The sequence below is a fragment of the Tupaia chinensis genome, unplaced genomic scaffold (assembly GCF_000334495.1).
Source record: "Tupaia chinensis unplaced genomic scaffold, TupChi_1.0 Scaffold000531_1, whole genome shotgun sequence".
NCBI lineage: Eukaryota > Metazoa > Chordata > Mammalia > Scandentia > Tupaiidae > Tupaia > Tupaia belangeri.
This window is the reverse complement of record NW_006160044.1, coordinates 364,992-386,374: the sequence shown is the minus strand read 5'-3', so window position 1 is coordinate 386,374 and position 21,383 is coordinate 364,992. Positions and strand designations below refer to the sequence as shown.

General features: G+C 55.7%; 2 protein-coding genes across 9 annotated transcripts in view; one reads left to right on the top strand and one right to left on the bottom strand.

The window, feature by feature from the left end:
• Positions 1 to 1,861: 1,861 nt before the first annotated feature.
• Positions 1,862 to 21,383, bottom strand: part of GUCD1 (guanylyl cyclase domain containing 1) — a 21,082-nt gene continuing 1,560 nt past the window's right edge. The window contains exons 2-7 of one of the 7 annotated variants that reach the window (XM_006157166.2): positions 12,858 to 12,942; positions 11,033 to 11,198; positions 7,877 to 7,968; positions 6,303 to 6,363; positions 4,876 to 5,117; positions 1,862 to 4,265 (exon numbers count right to left, since the gene is read on the bottom strand). In XM_006157166.2, coding sequence (XP_006157228.1) covers positions 4,238 to 4,265; positions 4,876 to 5,117; positions 6,303 to 6,363; positions 7,877 to 7,968; positions 11,033 to 11,198; positions 12,858 to 12,942 — 674 coding nt within the window. In that variant the 3' untranslated portion in view covers positions 1,862 to 4,237. Of the gene's footprint in view, positions 4,266 to 4,875; positions 5,118 to 6,302; positions 6,364 to 7,876; positions 7,969 to 11,032; positions 11,199 to 12,857; positions 12,943 to 13,474; positions 13,939 to 21,228; positions 21,378 to 21,383 lie in introns of those variants that run through there. The other 6 variants (XM_006157167.2, XM_006157169.2, XM_006157170.2 and 3 more) reach the window with 6 other exon arrangements.
• SNRPD3 (small nuclear ribonucleoprotein D3 polypeptide) overlaps positions 20,504 to 21,383 on the top strand; it is an 18,926-nt gene continuing 18,046 nt past the window's right edge. The window contains exon 1 of one of the 2 annotated variants that reach the window (XM_006157171.3): positions 20,504 to 20,555. In XM_006157171.3, the coding sequence (XP_006157233.1) occupies positions 20,506 to 20,555 (50 nt within the window). In that variant the 5' untranslated portion in view covers positions 20,504 to 20,505. Of the gene's footprint in view, positions 20,560 to 21,383 lie in introns of both variants that reach the window. The other variant, XM_006157172.3, reaches the window with a different exon arrangement.

Below are 21,383 nucleotides of genomic sequence, written 5' to 3'. Positions count from 1 at the left end.
TGTCTGGCGAGCGCACACACCCTATAGCAAAAACCTTTCCAAAAAAAAAAAAAGAAGTATTTTATTTAACTTTATTTATCGTTTGTTTTTTAATTTGAGCAGAGAGGGGGAGAGAGAAGGAAAGCGAGAAAGCAAGCCACCAGGTTTGGGACTGAAACCGCGGTTAGCCATGTGGGAGTCCAGCACCTCAGCCACCCCTGTCTCCTGCTGTTAAATTTATCTCCCAAATTGCACTTCATGGCCAGAGCCCACAAGCCAGGAAGTGTCCATTCAGGATGGGGCCCTTCCTCCAGTGAGCAGAGGCTCAAGCTGAAGAGGAGACGTGCCCGCTATCAGAGTTCCGTGCTGCCAGGTGACACAGGACACGGGTACGCTGCCTACTTTCCAGCTGGGCACCCCTGGGGAGTGGCGCATTGCCTCCGCAGGCCAGCTCCCAGCTGAAGATGTCTTCAGGGTCACTCTTGGTCACCCCAGTGGAGGAGAAAGAGGCCAAGACCTGAGAGGCCTCCTTGCTGGGCCCCGATGGCAGTGAGGCAGTGAGCGGCAATGCTCTGAGTACCCCACGTGGGGAGGTTCCTGGTTCATGACTGGAGACCTCCCCGAGGACACGGGCACACACTTGCCCATGACAGTGTGTTGGGGGGGACTGTCTCTCTCTCCCTCGCACGTACAGACCTCTGGTATTAAAAGTTCATGGAAAAGGCCAGCAGGTGGCGGTTAAGGTGCTGGACTCTGACATGGCTGACTGCAGTTTGAGTCCCGGACCTGGTAGCTTGCTTTCTCACCTTTCTCTCTCTCTGGTGAGCACATGTGCCCTGTAGCAAATTTAAAAATAATAAGAACAATGATGATAAATGATTTTTAAAAGAAGTTCGTGGAAAGTGGAACTTGTAAGTAACTAAATAAGAATGCCTCACAATGTTGCCACAACCTGTGGGGGCAAGGTGCACGGCGGCGGATGCCATGTGGGGAGAGTGAGCTCCCCTCTTGCTTGGGTAGGGACCCCAAGAAGCCAGCTGGGGCTCTACCAGCTCCCCGGAGGATGTGGGCTGGGTCTGAAGTTGTCGGATCACCCAGGATTTCTAAACACATCCTTTTTCAGAAGTGGAATCTGGAAACGAAATGATCAGGTAAAATCCTAGAAGGGTCCAGTATTCCGCTAAGGGGAGCAACCCGTTCAGGCCTGGAGCGCTGCCCACAGAGCTCCCCAATTCCCTCCTGAGGGCCCAGACCCCTCCTCCAGGCCAGGCCCTCCCACCTGTTCAGCTGTCTCCTCCACACCCTCCAGGACCATGGAGGAGCTGAGCTTCCAGGGCCCTGGACCTCTAGCACCGCCTGCCCAGGCCTTACGGAAGCGCTGAGGCCTGGGTAGGAGGGCTGCAGTTAGGGACCAAACTGTTCCCCAGTCCTTACTGTGGGGTTGCTGGAAACGTCATGACATCTTTTTTTTTTTTTTTTCTATGAAAAGGGTATCAGGCCTTTCCCGACAATCCAATAAAAGCGGGCATTAGAAGTCAAGCACCAGGGGTCAAGAGGTAGTGCAGAGGTTGAGGCAATGGACTCCCATATGGCCAACTGCGGTTCGAGTCCTGGACCTGGTGGCTTGCAAATCATACCTGGTTCGTGTGCATGCGTGCCCCAAATCCTGAGAACAGAGAAGGAATTGTGATGTGGCCACCCCCCTGGAGGATGATTCCTCTGTGTGTGTGTCTCTGGCAAGTGCACACACCCTACAGCAAAAATCTCTCTAAAAATAAATAAATAAATAAATAAGTCAAGGCCCAGCCTGGACCCCGTGTGCTTATACTGAGAACTTGAGAAGGAGACAGGAGTTCTGCAGATTGACACAGCGAGGGTCTGCCACCGTTTTGCAGTGAGAATGTTTATTGAGAATGGCTCATTACGAACAAAATATATTTACGTATAAAATCTCTACAATGCAAAAGATCCCTTTCATCCCCGTGGCCAGAGTGAACCAAGCCAACAGTTCCGTGCGGCGTTGGAGGCTGCCCTGGGCTCCGCGGTGTGGACAGGCTGCATGGCTGTGGGTGTCACATACTGTGAGCAAAAGTCCCTGATGCCCAGGCTGGCTGCATTTTCATGAGTTGTGCAAGAAGGTGACACAGCATGACTCGTGTCCTGCCTCTGTGGCCCTCCCTCGGCCAGCAAGTCTCAGAGACGAGCAGCTTTCTTGTTCATCTCAGACAGGTGACCTCAAACTCGCGGCTTGCCCTGAGATGTCCTCCGGGTCCAGGGACCGTGCTTCTGAATGTCCTGGAGGGACTGAGGTGTCGAGACCACTCCGGAGAGGCTGCTCCCGAGGGCCCCCCCGCCGGCACACGCGTGGCCCCACTCGCACCCTGCCACCCCAAATACACCACGTCCTATCGCTTTTCCTCGTACAGCTATTCTGCCGACCCAGGAGAGAGATCTTTCCCCAAGTCTCCTGAGGACAGTCCCCACCCATAGCTGCGAAGCATGGCAGCCCTGGGCTTGGAGTTCCCTGGGACCTTGGCCATCCGGCATTAAGGCAATGCAGACGAGACCCAGCTACAGCCAACGTTGGCCTGAATCCTAGGGTAGCAGCCCAGCTCACAGCGCCTCCAAGCCCACAGCTGTTTCTGGGGCAGCGGGGCAGCGGGGCTGGGCAGCCCGACAGCCTTCACCAGTAGAGACCACCTCTGCTCTTCAGAGTCACCACAGTGGGGTGGAGGCAGCAGCTGTCACCAGGCCATGCCTCAGGCAAAGGAAGGTCAAGGCCCAGGGGTGCAGGGATAATGACGCTGTTGGGGTACCCCTGCCCCTTTGCCAGAGGCAGCCCATGGGGGGTGGGTGTCCGAGGTCTTTTGGAAATGGCCTAATTCCTTTAAGATTTTAGGTATAGACCTGGATTCAAGACCCAGTCCCAAGACCACAGTCCCTGGGTAGACACTCCTCGGGCTGCCAGGGGACGTGCCATGCACCCAGACCACGGGCTGAGCGCCTTCTCTCTGAAGAGCTTGGGCTGGCTTACCTGGGCTGTGAAGAGGCGTTAGCGGTTCCAGAGTACCTGCAATCTCACTATTATGGATTTTCCGGAAGGTGATTCTCACCTCTCAGAACTGAAAACTTAAATCTCAATCAAAAAAAAAAAAAAAAATTAAGTGGGAGTGGGGGGCAGTTGTGCAGAGAAAAACAGAAAAAGAGGGAGGAAACTGCTCTGGCCCCTGCGTGGCGTGACCCTGGGCAAGCACCAGCCTTCTCTGAGAACCGAGGAGACCCGGTGTTCTGTGCAAAGATCCTGGCGTGGGAACCAGGGCGGGTGGTGTCCTTTGCCCACTGCTTCGGAAGTGCAGACCCTGGCACCCAGTCTCTGGGGCTCCCCACACTCGGAGGATGGCCTGCCCTGTTGTTGGGATTGTGGCAGGTGTCAGGAGGCCTCGTGGGTGCAGGGGCTCTTAGGGGACTGGGCAGCGGTTTATTCCTGGAGCACGCTCCGTACTGCTGGCCCACGCCCCGGAGGACCCCAACTGTACAAGCCGGGGGACCTGGAGGACGGTGGGGAGACTCAGAGTCTCAGGGGCCAGGACTCTGCAAGGCAATGTGGCTGTGAGGGGTCCAGACAGGTAGCAGGGGCCACAGGCCTCATCACCAGCCACAGAAACGTGGGCCCGACACGGGGTGGGAGGAGGCGGTGGCGTTCACCTCGGGGGACGGGTGGGGGGGCGCTGCAGCATGTCTAAGGGGATGAAGGAGCCTGGAGCAGTCAGACTGTCTCCAAACACGCAGACGCTGCCCCCAACAATAGCATCAGGTCAAGTGACTTCTCTCTCTGGGGCTCAGTCCCAGGGTCTGCGGGGAGACCAGCTCAGACTTCTCCCTGTGCCTTGAAGGCCGCAAGGGTGTCCTTGGAGTAGGCTTGGGGACCTGGAGGGTGCTCAGCTCTGCCACTCCAGGGGTGCCTCCAACCACCCGCAGGTGCCCAGGGAGAGCGGCGCGCCGACACACGGGCCCGATAGCTAAAGTCTCTGTGCCACCTCCCAGCGTCCCCAGAGCTCTGTCAGCCAGGCCGAGGCTCCGTCTCCGCATTCCAATCCCGGAAGCCACAGGTGTGGGCCAGCGCACCCTGAGTGGGCCCCGCCGAGGGTGGGGCGCGGTGTCCGAGGGCCTGGGCACACCAGGCTCCTGCCGTCAGCTGTCCAGGTAGACGAAGAGGATGTCCTCGTCTGTGCCGTAGCTGGTTCTGGCCTCCTCGAAGTTACTGATGCTGGTGCCGCACATGCCTGCTGGGGACAGGGAGGGCACAGTGGGGTCAGAGCGTGGGGGGTGCATCGGGCCTGCTGGTGCCCAGGGAGCCGGGTGAAGTCCCACCTGCCCAGCCGCCCCTCGAGGCCCAAGTTCCCCACCCCAGGGAGCCCTCCTGCCTGTTCCAGCTTCTGTGGGCTCTTCCTTGGACTCTCCCATCAGCTTAGCAGATGGAGAAAGCGAGGCCAGGAAGAGGGAAAGAAGTGGCAAGAGCTGAGTGGTCCTGCCCGTGGCCTGAGGGCAGTGGGCGGGCTGGTGGGCATGGAGCAGGGATGTGCCTATGGAACGTGGTGGCTCCTGGGAGGGCAGGGCACTGGGAGGGGGTGTGTGTAGCCTATACATATGACAACGAGGCTGGCAGCTGGGTGGAGGTGGCCTGGCCTGGCCTGGTGATGACCAGGGCATGCAGGAAGCAGTGTGGCCACAGGTCTGATCTGTCTATAGGACCCGGGGACAGGAGCCAGGAGAAGCAGGGACCCTGGGGAAAAGGCAGGAAGGGCAGTCCCATCCCCCACAAGCTGATCAGAGGCCCCAGTGGACCGCACGGTGGCCATGGGCTGCCCTGGCCAGCCCCGTGGGCCGAGCACTCACGGTCGGCGTAGGCCGGGTTGTTGTAGAAGATGCAGCCGGTTGCCCGGTTGTAGCCGCGCAGCACGATGAAGTGGCCCTGGTAGTCGGGGCTGCGACAGAAGCAGCGGTGGCCGCGGGGGGCGAAGCAGCAGTACTTGACGGGGCTGGAGCACAGGTCGCAGTGCAGCACCCCCGAGTTCACCAGCACGATGGCCACATGGCCCTGCGCCAGGTGCGCCTGGATGTCCTGCACGCTCACCGTGCTGCGGGCGGGAGGGCCGTCAGGGGGCGGCACCGGGCTCCACGCCCCAGCTCTGGGGTGGGCCCCTGCTCACCCCCTCATCCCCCTGTGTTATAAGCCTGGGGACCTCAGACCAGCAGATGGTGTCACGGTGACGTCACTGGACTCCCACATGGGCTGACCGCAGTTCGAGTCCCAGACCCGGTGGCTTAAAACACACCGGGTGTGTGTGAGCATGCCCAAAAATCCCAAGGGGAGACTGGAGGAGAGGGGATTCCAGCATGGCCATCTTCCTGGGGGGTGATTTCTCGATTTCTCTCTGTCTCTCTGTCTCGCTAGCAAGTGCACACACTCTGTAACAAAAAAATCTCTCTCTCAAAAAAAAAAAAAAAAGCTCTTAAAATAAGCCTAGGAACCTGGCTGTCTCCCTCCAAAACATGCCCTGAGCTCCTCAGCGGTGGGAACATCCTTGCTTTGTCACCAGGGTCCAGGCTCAGCCAAGGCCCCACATGGGACTATGGGTGCGTAGGTCTGGAGGTGTCTGAGTGTGCACAAGGACAGCTGGCCCTGTCAGGCCCTTCACAGGGACAGCAGTGGTCAGCTCCAGATGGGCCCAGGCAAGTGTCGCCAGAGGGGCACACGGGACCCCAACCCCAGGCTGATCGGCGGCCTCTCTGTGCCACGGCCCATTTCTCCGTTACCCTCGATCGTATGTGGCTTCTACTGGAAACTGCCAGCCCCACTGAATTCCTCAGCCCCGAGCCACGCTGGCTGAGTCGGCCGCAAGACCAAGTGCTTCCCTCTCTCTAAGACTCCTTGTGGCAGAAGGGGCTGCCCAGGACAGGGCTCCAGGGGAACCCCCAGTTCAGCAGAGAGAGCCTGGAGCCATGCCCTGAGGCACCCAGGTGCCCTGCCCCTGCCCTCCAGCAAACAGCAAATCCAGATGATGGGGCGGAAGAGCATGGGGGAGGCCCTAGGCCAGGGACTTTCCCATCACCAGCGGAGTGACACGCAGGCCACGCGGGGCTTCCTCCCTAATCATCCCAGCAGTGGCAACATCTGTACCATGTGGCCTGGCCCAGTGCCAGCCACTCAGGCTCAGGGAGTCACGGGGCAGTCTGTTTTGCTGCCTAGACCAGGGAAACCTGCCATGTTTCCATTTGCTCTTTGAAACAAAAGAGCTGGCGGAGGTCCCAGAGATGCGTACTCCAGTGGGCTTGCCTTTGCCGCTCAAGGAGAGGCCGGGCGGGGCTGGAAGAAGCTGCAAGCTGCACGGGGAAAAGACCAGAGACAGAGAGACGCTACATTCACACGTGGCACAGGCCAGATGCTACGGGGGGCTGAGGGGGGTCGCCTCAGTTTTCTCCTCTGAGAACAGCTTCCCTGTTCTGTGAGGTGGGGTCAAAGGCCGCTGAAAGAAGAAACAGTTGCTGTTTTTATATATATATTTTTTTTTTTAACAGTTTTTTACCTTAGGGCAGGTATGCTCACCACAAAGCGAGAGACACACACAGAGATAGAGGCAGAGACAGTGAGAGGGAAAGCAAGAAATCACCCCCTGGGGGGATGGCCACGCAGCAATCCCTTCTCCTCCATTCTCCTCTCGGGATCTCGGGCACACACGCACACAAGCCTGGCATGATTTTCAGGCCACCAGGTCCAGGACTTGAACTATGGTCAGCTATGTGGGAGTCTAGCAATGTAACCACTACGCCATCTGCTGGCCCCACCACATGGTTATAGTAAAGGAGAATCCTGAGAAGACTGGTCGGGGGGGAGTCTGGCCAGGGGGGTAGGAGCAATGGGCTGGAGAGTGCCCCCCCATGGCGGGCCTAGAGAGAGCTCCACTCGCAGTGGGGACGAGTTGCTCGCAGGGTCTGCCTGGTCCCCACTCCTGGTGTGCAGATGTGAAGGAGGCACATGGGGGCCAGCAGGTGGTGTCATGTTTATGTCGCTGGACTCTCGCAGGGCCAGCCACGGTTGGAGTTCCAGGCCCAGCAGCTTGAACCTCACGTCAGGTGGGTGTGCGTGCGTGCCCAAAATCCCGAGAGGAAAATGGAGGAGAAGGGATTGTGTCGGGCCATCCCCCCAGGGGGTGACTTCTCACTTTCTCTCTCTCTGTCTCTCTGGTGAGCACGTGCGCCCTACAGCAAAAATCTATCAATAAAAAAAAAAAGAAGGGGAAGAGGCTCATGGAAGTCACAGTAGCCCGCGTCGGCCAACGCAGGCAGCCTGCAGTGGTCCCTCCAGCTCTTCACGGTGCCACCGTGCCTTCACGAGGGCTCCTGCACTCTGTCCCGTGCTGCCTTCCCGGGAAGCCACTCACCTGCTCCCGCTCATGATGCAGCCCAGGCCAGGGCCCGGGTCACAGAGCTCCACTGACCCCGTTTCATGGATGGAAAAACCAAGGTTCAAGGGAGAAGTCAGCCCCCACAGACACCTGGGGAGGGAACCTCAGTTCCGTCTGGTGTAAGCATCCTAGCCTTTCTCAGACACCGTCCCCAGCCTGGCCCCATCTCCTCTTCTTTCTTTTTAAAATTATTTTATTTAACTTTATGTATTCATTCACTTAGTTATTTCAATTTGACCAGAGAGGGATAGAGTGAAAGAGAGAGAGAGACAGAGAGAGAGCGAGCCGCCAGGTCCAGGACTCGAACTGCAGTCGACCATGTGGGAGTCCAGCACCCTTAACTACCACGCCACCTGCCGGCCTCAGGTCGTCCCCATCTCAAGTCTATGGATGAGCAAGGCTGTGAGAAAGGGGGTGTGTGGGGGGCTCACCATTTCTCCACCAGCACCTTGCAGGCCTTGGCTTGTGCAAACAGCTCGTTCACGCGGGTCTCTTCTGTGTCAAAGTGCTTCCTGTAGAAAGACTGAAGAGAGTGGTGGGCTGGAGCGGCCGTGGCCCTGGCTGCCCTCACCCCGTCTGGATGAAACCAAGAGGATGCTGCGGGGCTGGTCCCACAGCCTTGTGGTTAAGGGAGCTGGATTCCACATGGCTGACCATAGTTCAAATCCCGCCATGCAGCCGTTTTTTTGTTTTTTGGAGAGGTTTTTGCTACAGGGCGCGTGCGCTCGCCAGACAGACAGAGAGAGACATAGAGACAGAAAGCGAAAAATCACCCCCCAGGGGGGATGGTCACGCTGCAATCCCTTCTCCTCCATTCTCCTCTCGGGATCTTGGGCACGCACGCACACGCGCCTGGCGTGAGTTTTAAGCCACCGGGTCCGGGACGCGAACCGCAGTGGACTACGTGGGAGTCCAGCGACATAGCCATTACGCTAACTGCTGGTTCCCCATGCAGCAGTTTTAAAAACATGCTGGACAGATTCCACATGGCTGACCATAGTTCAAATCCCGCCATGCAGCCGTTTTTTTGTTTTTTGGAGAGGTTTTTGCTACAGGGCGCGTGCGCTCGCCAGACAGACAGAGAGAGACATAGAGACAGAAAGCGAAAAATCACCCCCCAGGGGGGATGGTCACGCTGCAATCCCTTCTCCTCCATTCTCCTCTCGGGATCTTGGGCACGCACGCACACGCGCCTGGCGTGAGTTTTAAGCCACCGGGTCCGGGACGCGAACCGCAGTGGACTACGTGGGAGTCCAGCGACATAGCCATTACGCTAACTGCTGGTTCCCCATGCAGCAGTTTTAAAAACATGCTGGACAGGGGCCAACAGATAGCGTAGTGGTTATGTCACTGGAGTCCCACATGGCCGATCCTGGTTTGAGTGCCAGACCCGGCAGCTTGAAACTCACGCCGAGTGCATGTGGGTGTGTGGCCAGGATCCCAGGAGGAGAATGAAAGACAGGGAATTGCAGTGTGGCCATCCATCCTGGAGGGTGGTTTCTCACTTTCCCTCTCACTGTCTCTGTCTCTCCAGCAAGCCCACATACCCTAAGGCAAAAACCTCTAAAAACAAAGGGACCAGCAGTTAGCGTAATGGCTATGTCATTGGACTCCCATGTAGTCGACCGTGGTTTGAGTCCTGGACCCGGTGGCTTAAGCTCACGCCGGGCGCGTGTGCGTGCGTGCCCAAGATCCCGAGAGGAGAATAGAGAAGGGATTGCGGCGTGGCCATCCCCTCTGGGGGGTGATTTCTCGCTTTCTACCTCTCTGTCTCTGTCTTTTTGGTAAGTGCACACGCCCAGTAAGAAAAAACTTCTCAAAAACAAACAAACAAACAAACAAACAAAACGACAAATGGCAGGTGGATGTGCGAGTGTGCCCAGACCCCCCCCCGAACAGGGTAGGGAAATGGAAGAAAAAGGACTGAGGTGTGACCACGCCCATTAGGGGCGGTGCTTGCTTCCTCTCCAGTTCAGGCGTGTGCACCCCCCTCTGGCAAGTCGACACACAAAAAGAGGGTGTAATGGAGGTAGCGATGGTGGGGGCAGAGGAGCCCCACCTGCCAGGACAGATGGCACGTGTCACATGGTCGCTCAGAAAGCTGCGTCTATGTGAGCTGGGCAGTGCAGGACCTCACGGAGGGCGGGGAGAATGTTCGACAGATGGACGGGCAGCCGGACTTGGCCCCTAGGGCAGCTCAGTCACCCCAGGGGCTTGGACGTGCTGGTGGCCATGGGCAAGAGCCTGGAACACACGAGCCTCGGGGGTGAAGTCGAGTCCTCCCAGGACGGCTTGGTCACACAGCTCGGCTCAGCCAGGCGTGGTCAATGGAACACATTTTACTTACTTATTTATTTATTTATTTTTAGAGAGAGATTTTTTTGTTGTTGTTGTAGAGTGCGTGCACTCGCCAGAGAGACAGAAAGTGAGAAATCACCCCCCCAGGGGGGATGGCCATGCCTCAGTCCCTTTTCTCCATTCTCCTCTCGGGATTTTGGGCACACACATGCACCCAGGGTGAGTTTTTTTTGTTTTGTTTTGTTTTTCTTTTTTTGGGGGGGGTTGCCATAGGGCGCATGCACTCGCCAGACAGAGAAAGACAGAAAGCGAGAAATCATCCCCCAGGGGGGATGGCCACGCCACAATCCCTTCTCCTCCATTCTCCTCTTGGGATCCTGGGCACGCACGCACACGCGCCCGGCATGAGTTTTAAGCCACCAGGTCCAGGACTTGAACTGTGGTCAACTACATGGGAGTCTAGCGACATAGCCATTATGCCAACTGTGGATCCCATTTTGTTTTGTTTTGAGAGAGATTTTTGCTGTAGGGCACATGCGCTCGATGGAGAGACAGAGACAGAAAGCAAGAAATTACCCCCAAGGGGATGGCCACACAGTAATCCTTTCTCCTCTTACAATTTTGGGCATGCATGCACACGTGCCCAGCATGTTTCAAGCCTCCAGGTATGGGACTCAAACCGCAGTCGGCCATGTAGGAGTTCAGCAATGTCGCTGTTACACCATCTTCTGGTCCCGAGGTTAATTTTCTTTTTCTGGAGAGGTTTTTGCTATAGAGCGCATGCACTCACCAGACAGAGAGAGACAGAAAGCAAGAAATCACCCCCCAGGGGGGATGGCCATGCCTCAATCCCTTCTCCTCCATTCTCCTCTCAGTATCTTGGGCACGCACGCACACGCGACCAGCGTGAGTTTAAGCCACCGGGTCCGGGACTTGAACCGCAGTCAACTACATGGGAGTCCAGTGACAGCCATTATGCCAACTGTTGGTCCCTACCTGGTTCTTTTTGTTTTTATTTATTTTTTTGGAGTCCAGTGAGGTTTTTGCTATAGGGCGTGTACACTCACCAGAAAGAGAGAGACAGACAGAGAAAGAGAAAGCGAGAAATCACCCCCCAGGGGGGATGGCCATGCCTCAATCCCTTCTCCTCTGTTCTCCTCTCAGGATCTTGAGCACGCACGCACACACACCCGGCGTGAGTTTAAGCCACCGGATCCGGGATTTGACCCGCGGTCGACTACAGGGGAGTCCAGCGACCCAGCCATTACGCCAACTGCTGGCCCCCTCACCTGGTTCTTGTAGCCCTTGTCGACACCGAGGGTCTGGGTACAGAAGCGGTGCCTGACGCCGAAGTGGCGCATCAGGTAGGCCAGGTCGATGGTCCAGATGCTTCTGGTCAGCCGCAGCTCCTGCAGGGCGTTCTCGAACTCACCGTCGTCCAGCTGGCCCAGGTACCTGTGGGCAGATGGGCTGCGGGTCACCTTCCACCTGGCGACCGAGGAGCCACTGTCAGGCCTCCTGGCTCCCCAGAAGGCTCTCTCCTTTGTCCCGAGACCCCACGTCTTCCTCACACGCTGCCCAGAATCAACCTGAACACGGTCAGAGTCCAAACAGCCTGGGGCCTGGTCTGCACTTCAGAGTGGAGGGCTCGATATGTATTTCTGGCACCTCTCCGGTGCCGTGTGACCTTGACCAAGTTGCCGTCCTTTCCGGTTTCACTAGCTTCATGTTTAAAATGAGGGATTTGGGGGCCGGCAGGTGGCATGGTGGTTAAAGGCGCTGGACTCCCACATGGCCGACCATGGTTCGAGTCCTGGACCTGGCGGCTTGCTTTCTCACTTTCTCTCTCTCTCTCTCTCACTTCATCCCTCTCTGGCCAAATTTAAATGAACAAATGAATAAATAATAAATAATAAAAAAATAAAATAAAAAATAAAATCTGGGATTTGGACCATTTCAGAGGTTTTCAAAAAACAATTTTTTAAGAGGTTTTTGTCCTAGCTGGGGCCAGCAGGTGGTTAAGGTGTGGTGGTTAAGGACGCTGGACTCCCACATGGCTGACCACAGTTCAAGTCTTGGAGCTGGCAGCTTGCCTTCTCACTTTCTCTCACTCTGTCCTTTGCTAATCAAATAAAAAATAAAGTTAAATAATTCTTTGAAAAATAAAAAGAGTGTTTTGTCTTAGGGCGTGTGTGCTCGCTGGAGGGAGACAGAGACAGTGAGAAAGTGAGAAAACACCCCCTCAGGGGGGATGGCCACCCTGCAATTCCTTCTCCTCCATTCTTCTGGAATCTAGGGCCCACACGCACATGAACCCAGCGTGAGTTTTAAGCCACTAGGTCTGGGACTCAAACTGTGGTCAGCCAGGTGGGAGTCCAGCAATGTAACCGCTCTGCCATCTACTGCCCAGAGGTCTTTTATTTTTAAAGAATGATTGATTTCATTTCATTTATTCATTCATTTACTTTTAGTTTGACAGAGAGAGATAAAGAAAATGAGAAAGCAAACCACCAGGTCTGGGAATTGAACTGTGGTCAGCCATGTGGGAGTGGCTAGCGCCTTAACCACCACGCCACCTGCTGGTCATGCCCCCTCCCCCCCTCCCCGGGCGCCTTAACCACCACGCCACCTGCTGGTCACGACCCAGCCCCCCAAGGTTTTCAAAGTTGGGAGCGCAGAATCCTTTTGTGAAGCCCATCTTGCCTGGAATTCTAGAACGTGAACCAGATAAGGAAGCAGCTGATTTGGAATCCCAGGCAGCCAGCTCAAAACTTGGACAAAGGGCGGGTGACGTCACTTCTGGCCCCGTCAAGGTTCCAGTGACGTTCGTGTGGTCTCAGCTACACGACTGGCAGCCTGTGATCCATTCACTGACGAGCCTAAGGCCAGTTGGGGGGCTGCTCTGTGGAACAAGGCTGGGCACCTAGGACTGCCCTGGCCATGCCGAGTCCCCAGGAATGACTAGCCTGGAGACCTGGGAGGCCTGGGTCACCCCTTGCTCCCTTTTGCAGGTAGGATGGGGCCTGGGATTCCCCAACCAAGACAGCCACATGGACAGCCAGCCCCTCGCAGGCCTCTCCCCGCGTCTCCCCCTCCCTGGGCCCGCCCACTCACCGCAGCACCATCCTGGAGCAGGCCAGGCCACAGTCCCAGTGGTACAGCTGCTGGATGATGGGCACAGGCAGCTGCACGAAGTCCCCTGCACAAACAGAAAGAGGTCACAGACCTGTGGCGTGGCGCCCGTCCCTGCTAGAGCCTCTGTCACCGTCGCCCGCCCAGACTCTGTGCTGGCTGCTCGGCGGGCTCTCCATGGCCTTCTAACTTCCTTACAGCAAAGCACCAGCAGTGCAGCCCTACTCCAAATCCTCCAGTGGGCTGGGTCCCATGTCTCTTAGAATGATACCTTTGTGGCCACTGTCCCAGCTGCCTCCTGGCCTCCCCTAACCCCCACAGACCGCCCTACAGGCAGAACCTTTTTTGCAGATATTCCTTTCCTACAGGGTGCATGTACTTGGACAGAGAGACAGAAAGTGAGAAATCACCCCCCAAGGGGATGGCCACGTCGCAATCCCTTCTCCTCCAGTCTCCTCTCGGGATTTTGGACACACACGCACACACACCCAGCGTGAGTTTTAAGCTGCCAGGTCCGGGACTCGAACCGCGGTCGACTACATGTGAGTCCAACGATGTACCCGTCATGCCATCTGCAGGTCCCCAGGCAGGACATTCACCTGGCATGATCTCTTGCAGCCAGGGGCTTTTGCACACCTGTTCTCTCGAGCGTCCCAGGTGCCTCAGCTCACTCCTGGTCCTGGACGTCATTACTCCGTGTGCAGCCCTTCTCAGACCTGGCCCGCACCCAGGCCTCTCCCTAGAGCCCTCCTTGGGGCGAGGTGAGCTCTGAGAAGGCAGAGACAAGGGCTGTCCTGCTGCTTCCTCCCAGCATAGGTGAGGTGCTTGGCAGATCCAAGTATTTGAATTCACGAGGTTCCCTAGAAGTTTGCCTGATTCCAAAGTCCCTAGGACCTCTGAGGTGTGACAACCACGGGGCAGAGGCAGGGACTGTCCCGTAAGCCGTGTTCATGGTGTGCTCCTGCGAGCTCCGTGCACTGCCATCTCTGGGCGGCCTCTAACTCTGTCCTTGCTGGGCTGGGAGGTGGAGCAGGAAGGGCCCAACCGGGGCGTCCCAGTCCTGGCTCTGCCCCTGGCTGGCTGTGGGCTGGGGTATTGACTTCCTCTTGCTGCCCTGGGTTTGGCCGTCCCTACACAGGGGGACTTTGGCCTGATCCAATCCTGTAATCAACAAATATTTCCTAAGAGCCTAGTAAGGGCCTGGCATGTGTACTGGTGACACAGCGGGAGTGACACAGCAAAGGTCCCTGTCCCAGCGGCTAGCAAAACCAAACAAGTATGTGAGAACAGGGGTCCGGCCAGGGAAGGTGGTGGCGGCGTGCTTCAGGGAGGCACGAGCAGGAAGCTTGAGACAGGGAAAACAGCGTCACTGAGTCCCTGCAGGGGGGACAAGCTGGCACGGGACCCGCAGTCTCTCCCACTCTGCCACCTCATGAGTCTGGACAGTGTTCAGAGTCTAAAGAAGTGGAAGGGAGGGACCAGCAGTTAGCATCATGGCTATGTGGCTGGACTCCCCTGTAGTTGACTGCAGTTCGAGTCCCAGACCCGGTGGCTTAAACTCACACCGGGTGCGTGTGCGTGTTCACCCAAGATCCCGAGAGGAGAACGGAGGAGAAGGGATTGTGGCGTGGCCATTCCCCCCGGGGTGGGGGTGATTTCTCGCTTTCTGTCTCTCTGTCTCTCTCTGTCTTTCTGGCGAGTGCATGCACGCTATAGCAAAAAACCTCTAAAAAAAAAAAAACAAAAGAACAGGAAGGGATGTTTGTGCCGGTCACCATTACTCATGACACCAGTTCCAAACATGAAAACCCAGCCGGAGTTGGTTCGCCATCTCGAGGGTCTCTGGGGCCTCTCCTGGACTGTGAGACCAGCTCTGCACAGGGCCCCCCAGAGCCCGCCTGCTGTGCCGGCCCCACCCCACTGCTCTCTGCACGGCTACTCACTAGTCCTGGGGTCCATTGTGGCCTCCCCCGCCTTCCCAGCCCGCTGGCCTCTGTCCGAGTCCCGAGATCCTCCCCTCGACGTCTCACCCTCCCCAGCCGGCGACACCTGCTCAGACGCCACCACCACTGAGGTCTCCCTGACCCAGGCTGGCCACGCCCCTTCTCTCAGCTGGACACCTCCAGGCCTGAATTCATGCTCTGGCTCATAGAACGGGACCCTTGCACAGAGCTTGTCTGGGGCCTGCTGGCGGATCCCAGGAGGCAGGGCCTTGTGACTGCTCTGGCCTCTCTCTCCCCAACTCCTCACCACCTACGGCAAGCAGCAGGCCCCGCAGGCAGAGCGGCAGGGCCAAGGCAGGCCGCCCGTGAGCCGAGTCACCCGGCCTCTCTGTCCCTCCTCTATGAAACGGGCCACTGTGATGCCAGCCCGCAGGGTGCGGTGAGCACTCAGGCCAAGAATGTGCATCAAGGGCCAGGGGGTGGCACCCCGGCAGATCAACTGGACAGATCAACAGATCAGTGGAAAGTCCTGGGTTCACATCCTGGGACTTCCCTGAGCAGACGGGACACACGTGTGCCCGTGCTCTGTGCCGGCTAAGAGTGGGGTGAGTAGGGGTGTGAGGGCCCTGCTGGGGTGTTGTCTTTCAGTGGCTCGTTTTTTTTTTTTAAGAGAGATATTTTTTGCTATAGGGTGTGTGTGTTGCTTGGAGAGACAGAGAAACTGAAAGTGAGAAATCACACACACACACACACACACCCAGTGGGGGGATGGCCACACCGCAATCCCTTCTCCTCCATTCTCCTCTCGGGATCTTGGGCACACACGCACACGCGCCTGTCATGAGTGTGCATGCCGATGGCGTGGTGATGTGTATGAGATGGAGTTTGCGTGGCGATGGCGTGGCCATCCCCCTTGGAGGGGTGATTTCTCACTTTTCCCTTTCACTAAGATTTTTCTTCTTCTTTTTTAGAGAGATACAGAGAAAGAGAGAGAAAGAGAGAGAGAAAGCCACCAGGTCCGGGTCTCGAACCATGGTCAGTTGTGTGGGAGTCCAGCACCTTAACCACCATGCACTCTGCCAGCCCCTCCTTTCACTGGTATTTTTTTATTATTTTTTTATGTTTTTTTTTATTTTGTCAAGAGAGAGAGAGAGAGAGAGAGAGAGAGAGAAAGGGGGTGGGGAGAAACAAGAAAGCAAGGCCACCAGTTCTGGGACTAGAACCATGGTTGGCCATGTGGGAGTCCAGTGCCCTTAACCACTATACCACCTACTGGCACCTTTCACTGAGTTTTTTTTGTTTGTTTGTTTTTTCTGAGAGGTTTTTGCTATAGGGTGCATGCACTCTCCAGAAAGACAGAGAGACAGAGAGACAGAAAGCGAGAAATCACCCCCCAGGGGGATGGTCACGCCGCAATCTCTCCTTCTCCATCCTCGGGATCTTGGGCACGCATGCACATGCATCCAGTGTGAGTTTAAGCCACCGGGTCCAGGACTTGAACCGTGGTCGACTACATGGGAGCCTAGCAACATAGCCATTACACCAACTGCTGGTCCCTTCACTGAGTTTTAAGCTGCCGGGCCTGGACTCGAACTGCAGCTGACTACGTGGGAGTCCAACGACGTAACCATTATACCATCTGCTGGTCCCAGTCCCTCTCTTTCTGAAAAGAATGTGCATAATACTCTTTCACAGGTACGAGCTGAACCTTGCCCCCCTATGGGGGCCTGGCATGCTGAGCACAAGTCAGGCCAAAGTTTTGTTCTTTTTTTATTTTTATTTTTTGGAGAGTTTTTTGCTATAGGGCACGTGTGCTCGACAGAAAGACAGAGACAGAGAGACAGAAAGCAAGAAATCACCCCCAGGGGGGATGGCCACGCCACAGTCCCTTCTCCTCCATTCTCCTCTCGGGATCTTGGGCACGCACACACATGCTCGCTGTGAGTTTAAGCCACCGGGTCCAGGACTCGAACTGTGGTCGAACTACATGGGAGTCCAGTGACATAGCCATTACACCAACTGCTGGGCCCTATTCTTTCCTTCCTCTCATCCCAGGGAAGGCACCTCTAAAAGGAAGTCAGGCCCTTCATGGAAGACCCTTAAACCTTCACCTCCTGCCACTGCCTTGATTCAACCCTGCCTGATGCCTGCCTATCCTCTGCCCTCTATTCCAGCCCCAGCCCCTGTCTTATCTCTGTCCACAGCAGCCGGAGGGGTCCCTTCCACAGTTTCCCATTGCTCTCAGAATCAAGTCCGTGGAGGCCAGCAGCTGGTGTGGTGGTTAAGGCACTGGACTCCCACATGGCTGACCAAGGTTTGAGTCCCAGGCCTGGCTGTTTGAAAATCATGCTGGGCACATGGGTGTGTGTACCCAAAGTCCTGAGAGGAGAAGGGAAGAGAAGGGATTGTGGCATGGCCATCCCCCGGTGTGTGGGTGGGGGGGTTGATTTCTCACTTTCCCTTTCACTGTCTCACTCTGTATCTCTGTTGGCAAGTACATGCACCCTATGGCAAAACCTGGGGAAAAAAAGTAAATAAAAAAGAAGAAAGTGTGTGGCCCAGCCTCAGTGGTGCGGCTGGGAGCTGGCTGAACTACAGTGCTGGAAACCACGTGGCTTCTGGCCAGCCTGGCTGGTATGAAACACTCCAGGTGTGAGTGTCCAGGACCCTGACGTGCTGGAGGGCTGGGAACAGAAGCAGTGACATAACCAGACCCTGTCAAGGGTGTTTTTTTTCCCTTCTCTCTCATACACATGTGCATGCACTCTCTATTGTGAACAAATGAGAAAAATACTAAAATCCTCGCCCTTACTGTAGCCCGCAGGGCCCTGTCCCGCCTGCGCCCCAGCAGCCTCACCTCCGCCCTCCTCTGCGGTTGCTACCCTGAGCACCCATCAGGCTTTGTTTTGATCTGCCTCAGGGCCTTGGCATGTGCTGGTCTCTTCTCCCTGCTGCTCATCAAGGCTTCCTCTTCTGGTCACTGAGGTCCCAGTTCAAAATCTCCTACTCTGTGGTTTTCCTGTCTTGGAGGGCTGAAGGCCTTTCTTTCAGAGTATCCTGTTGGTTTCCTTCACAGCACTTAGCAAAAGTAACAAACAAAGGTACTTTGTCTCCACTAGACACAAGCTTCCTTATGGGAGAAGCTATGGTTTCAATGTATCCAAAACTTATGTTGAAACTGGTATTGTAGGAAACTCTCAGGATGGACTGGCAGGTGGTGTAGTGGTTAAGGGCACCAGACTCTCACATGGTGTAATTGTCGTTCAAGTCCTGGACCTGACACTGACAGGGTGCTTTCTTGCTTTCTCTCTACCTCTCCCTCTCTGGTCAAATTAAAATAAAGTTCAATAAAATAATTCTTTCTTTAAAAAAATTATTATTGGGGGACCAGCAGTTAGCATAATGGCTATGTTGCTGGATTCCCGTGTACCCGAATGCAGTTCGAGTCCCGGACCCGGTGGCTAAAACTCATGCAGGGCGCGTGTGCGTGCATGCCCAAGATCTTGAGAGGAGAATGGAGGAGAAGGGACTGCAGCATGGCCATCCCCCCTGGGGGGTGATTTCTCGCTTTCTGTCTCCCTGTCTCTGTTTTTCTGGTGAGCGCATGCACCCTATAGCAAAAACCTCTCCAAAAAAAGAAAAAAGAAAAGAAATTATTTATGTAATTAATTCCATTTGTTATGATTTAATTTGACCAGAGAGAGATAGGCAGAGAGAGAAAGGGAAAGTGAGAAAGCAAGCCACCAGAATTATTTTCTTGAGGGCGGCAGGTGGTGTGGTGGTTAAAGGTGCTGGATTCTCACATGGCTGACAGTGGTTCGAGTCCTGGACCTGGTGGCTCTCTCTCTCTCTCTGTCCCTCTCTGGTCAAAGTGAAATAAACAAGTGAATAAATAAATAAAGTTAAATAAAATAATTCTAAAAAAAGGTTAAACCTTTAAAAAAAAAAAAGAAAACAATTCTTTAAAAAAATAAAGAAACCCTCATGAATGGATTAGAGCCTTGTAAGAGCCCCGGAGGGATCTAGCTTAGGCCTTTCTTGTCCCCTTTCTGCCCAGGTGAGGACACAGCATTTCTCTCTACGCCATCTCTTCTGCCACGAGAGGCCAGCTAGCCAACCCCACCTGTGAGGCCTCTACCAGATACTGAATCTGCCGGCACCTAGAGCTGGGACATTTTCGCCTCCAGACTGCAAGAAAACGAATTTCTGCTGTTTACAGATGGCCCAGTCTTGGGGATTTATTTTGTTAGAGCAGCACAACTGAACCACGACAACAGGAAACTTGCTAATTTTGTTCCCTGTCCCTTCTGGTGCCTGAAGCTTCAGAGCCATTCCATAAATACTGCTTGGAGGAAAAGAACTCATTGGGAACAGCCAGTGGTATGGTGGTTAAAGCACTGGACTCCCACATGATGCACTGCAGTTCAAGTCCCAGACCCGGTGGCTTGGAAATCATGCTGAGTGTGTGTGTGTGTGTGTGTGTGTGTGTGTGCCCAAAATCCCCGGGGGAGGATGGAAGAGAAGGGAGGGCCGCATGGCCATCCTCCCTGAAGGGTGATTTCTCTCTGTCTCTCTTGGTGTGTTTATGTGTCGTATGGCAAAAAACTTTAAACAAAAAAAAAAAAAAAAAAGGAAAATAAAAGAAAAAAGAAATGAACTCGTTAAGTATTCAACTGTGTGCTCAGCTCTGGGGACACAAAGGTGACTGGAGACATAGGTCTGACCTCCGGGGCCTGAGACTCTAATAGCCACAAAGTGCTGCTTTTCTGCACACAAGGTATTTACTCTTCAGCTGCTGTTCTTTCCAATCCTTTCATCTGGAATATCACCTTCCACGTCTCAATCTCCAAATGCCCTGCTCCCTCTGCCTCTCAGGGTCCTTCGCCACGGAGTCCTTGAGGTGCCACCTGCTCTCCCTACTAGACAGAGTATTCCTCCTCAGTGGCAGGTGGGGACCGGGTTGCATTTGCCTCCTCTGGCCCTCAGCCCGGCGTGGACACTCAGACACGCTTGGTGCAGGGAAGCTGTTTTCCTCAAAGGCCTTATCCCTGCAGACATCGGGATCTACTGGTCACCACAGTGGCCCTCGTACTGCCACCTCAGGCTCCCAGGGTCCAGCTCCTCCGTTACTCTGTGGCCTGCGCTCTGGCATCGGGTAGGTAGGCCTTCTCCTGCCAGGCTTCGACCCTGTCTGTGCCCAGCTGTAGATCCTGGCGTAGGCCAGCTGCTTTCTGGTCCTTTGCAGACTCATACCTTGTCCCTCCTCTTCTACTCCTGAGCCCTAGAACCCCTGATCCTGGGGCCTCACGGGATTAAAAGTCCTCCTAAAGCCATCTGGGACCTGGAGATGTTCCTGGGGAGGGTGATAAGAGTGGGCGAGGCCTTGGCATTTGTCCCGATAACAAGCTTTAGTTTTCTAAGCCCAAAGCCGCTGCCAGATATGGATGCCTGGAGTGGAGGGACTGCCCCACTGGAGAGCTAGGGGAGTAATCTGGGAAGCCAGGCCTGGAAGGCCCTGGCCTGGCTTCAGCTGGTGGCTGTCACTACGAAAGGCAGCCCTGACACTTAACCCCTCTTGGCCTCCATGTGCTCATGTGCAAAAGTGCAACTAAGAGTGGACATGACGACTTCACTGGGGCATTGTGAGGCTGAATGAGGCGCTGCATGTAAACTGTACTCACTGGCTGATGAAGCCTACCCCTGAACGTGGCAATGACTCCAGGGAGGCTCCGGAAAGGCAAGTATGTGTCTAAGATCATGGCTGGAAAATCGAAGGAGCCGGGGTGGAAGTCCCAGGATAGCATCAACCCCTAGCCTACTCCGAATCACAAGAGACCACCCTTGGTGTGACACCATGCACCCACTGACACCGCAGGGTGAGGGTCCCACAGGCTCTTGACCTCTGCCATGAGTTGCACCTCACCTTAGAGTCACCAGCACTGTCTGTTTCTCATCAAGTCGGTGCCTTAAGCAAAGCAAGAATCACAACCCCCCTCCCACACACACACACTTTCTAGACATGCAAACTGAAGCCTAAGGGTGACAAACTAGTGACCCAAGACGCTGAGTCTGGCAGGCCAGGACTCCAATTGCTAGGTGCTCTCTGCCACTTCCCTGCCCTTCTCACCCTCAGTTCGAAGGCATAAGATCTTCCAAAGAGCTTCCAGAAGGACTTTTCGCTTCTGGGAAAAGCAGCGCCCCTGCCCCTCGGACCTTTCCACCAGGACCACTGTCAGAGCTGATAGGAGTCCCAGCCCCGGGAGGAAAGGAAACCCCAAATGAACCAGGCAGGCACAGGAGCCCAGGCGGGAGTTTGCCCAAGGTCGCGCAGCCGGACCCTAAACCCCGCGCTAGGGCGGAGTCCCTCTGGTTCCCCGGGGTTAAGAGCGGGCCCTCCAAGAGGCACTGACCGGGCTCGAGCGGTGGCCCCGCTGTCTCCGCCTCCGTCCTCATGACCTGGGCGGCGCGGGGCGCCCATGGCCCCGACCCGGAGCAGGCTGCAGCTTCGGCTCCGGCTGCTGCAGGAGCACGGCTGGCGCGTGTCGAGTTCCTCCTCCGCCGCCGC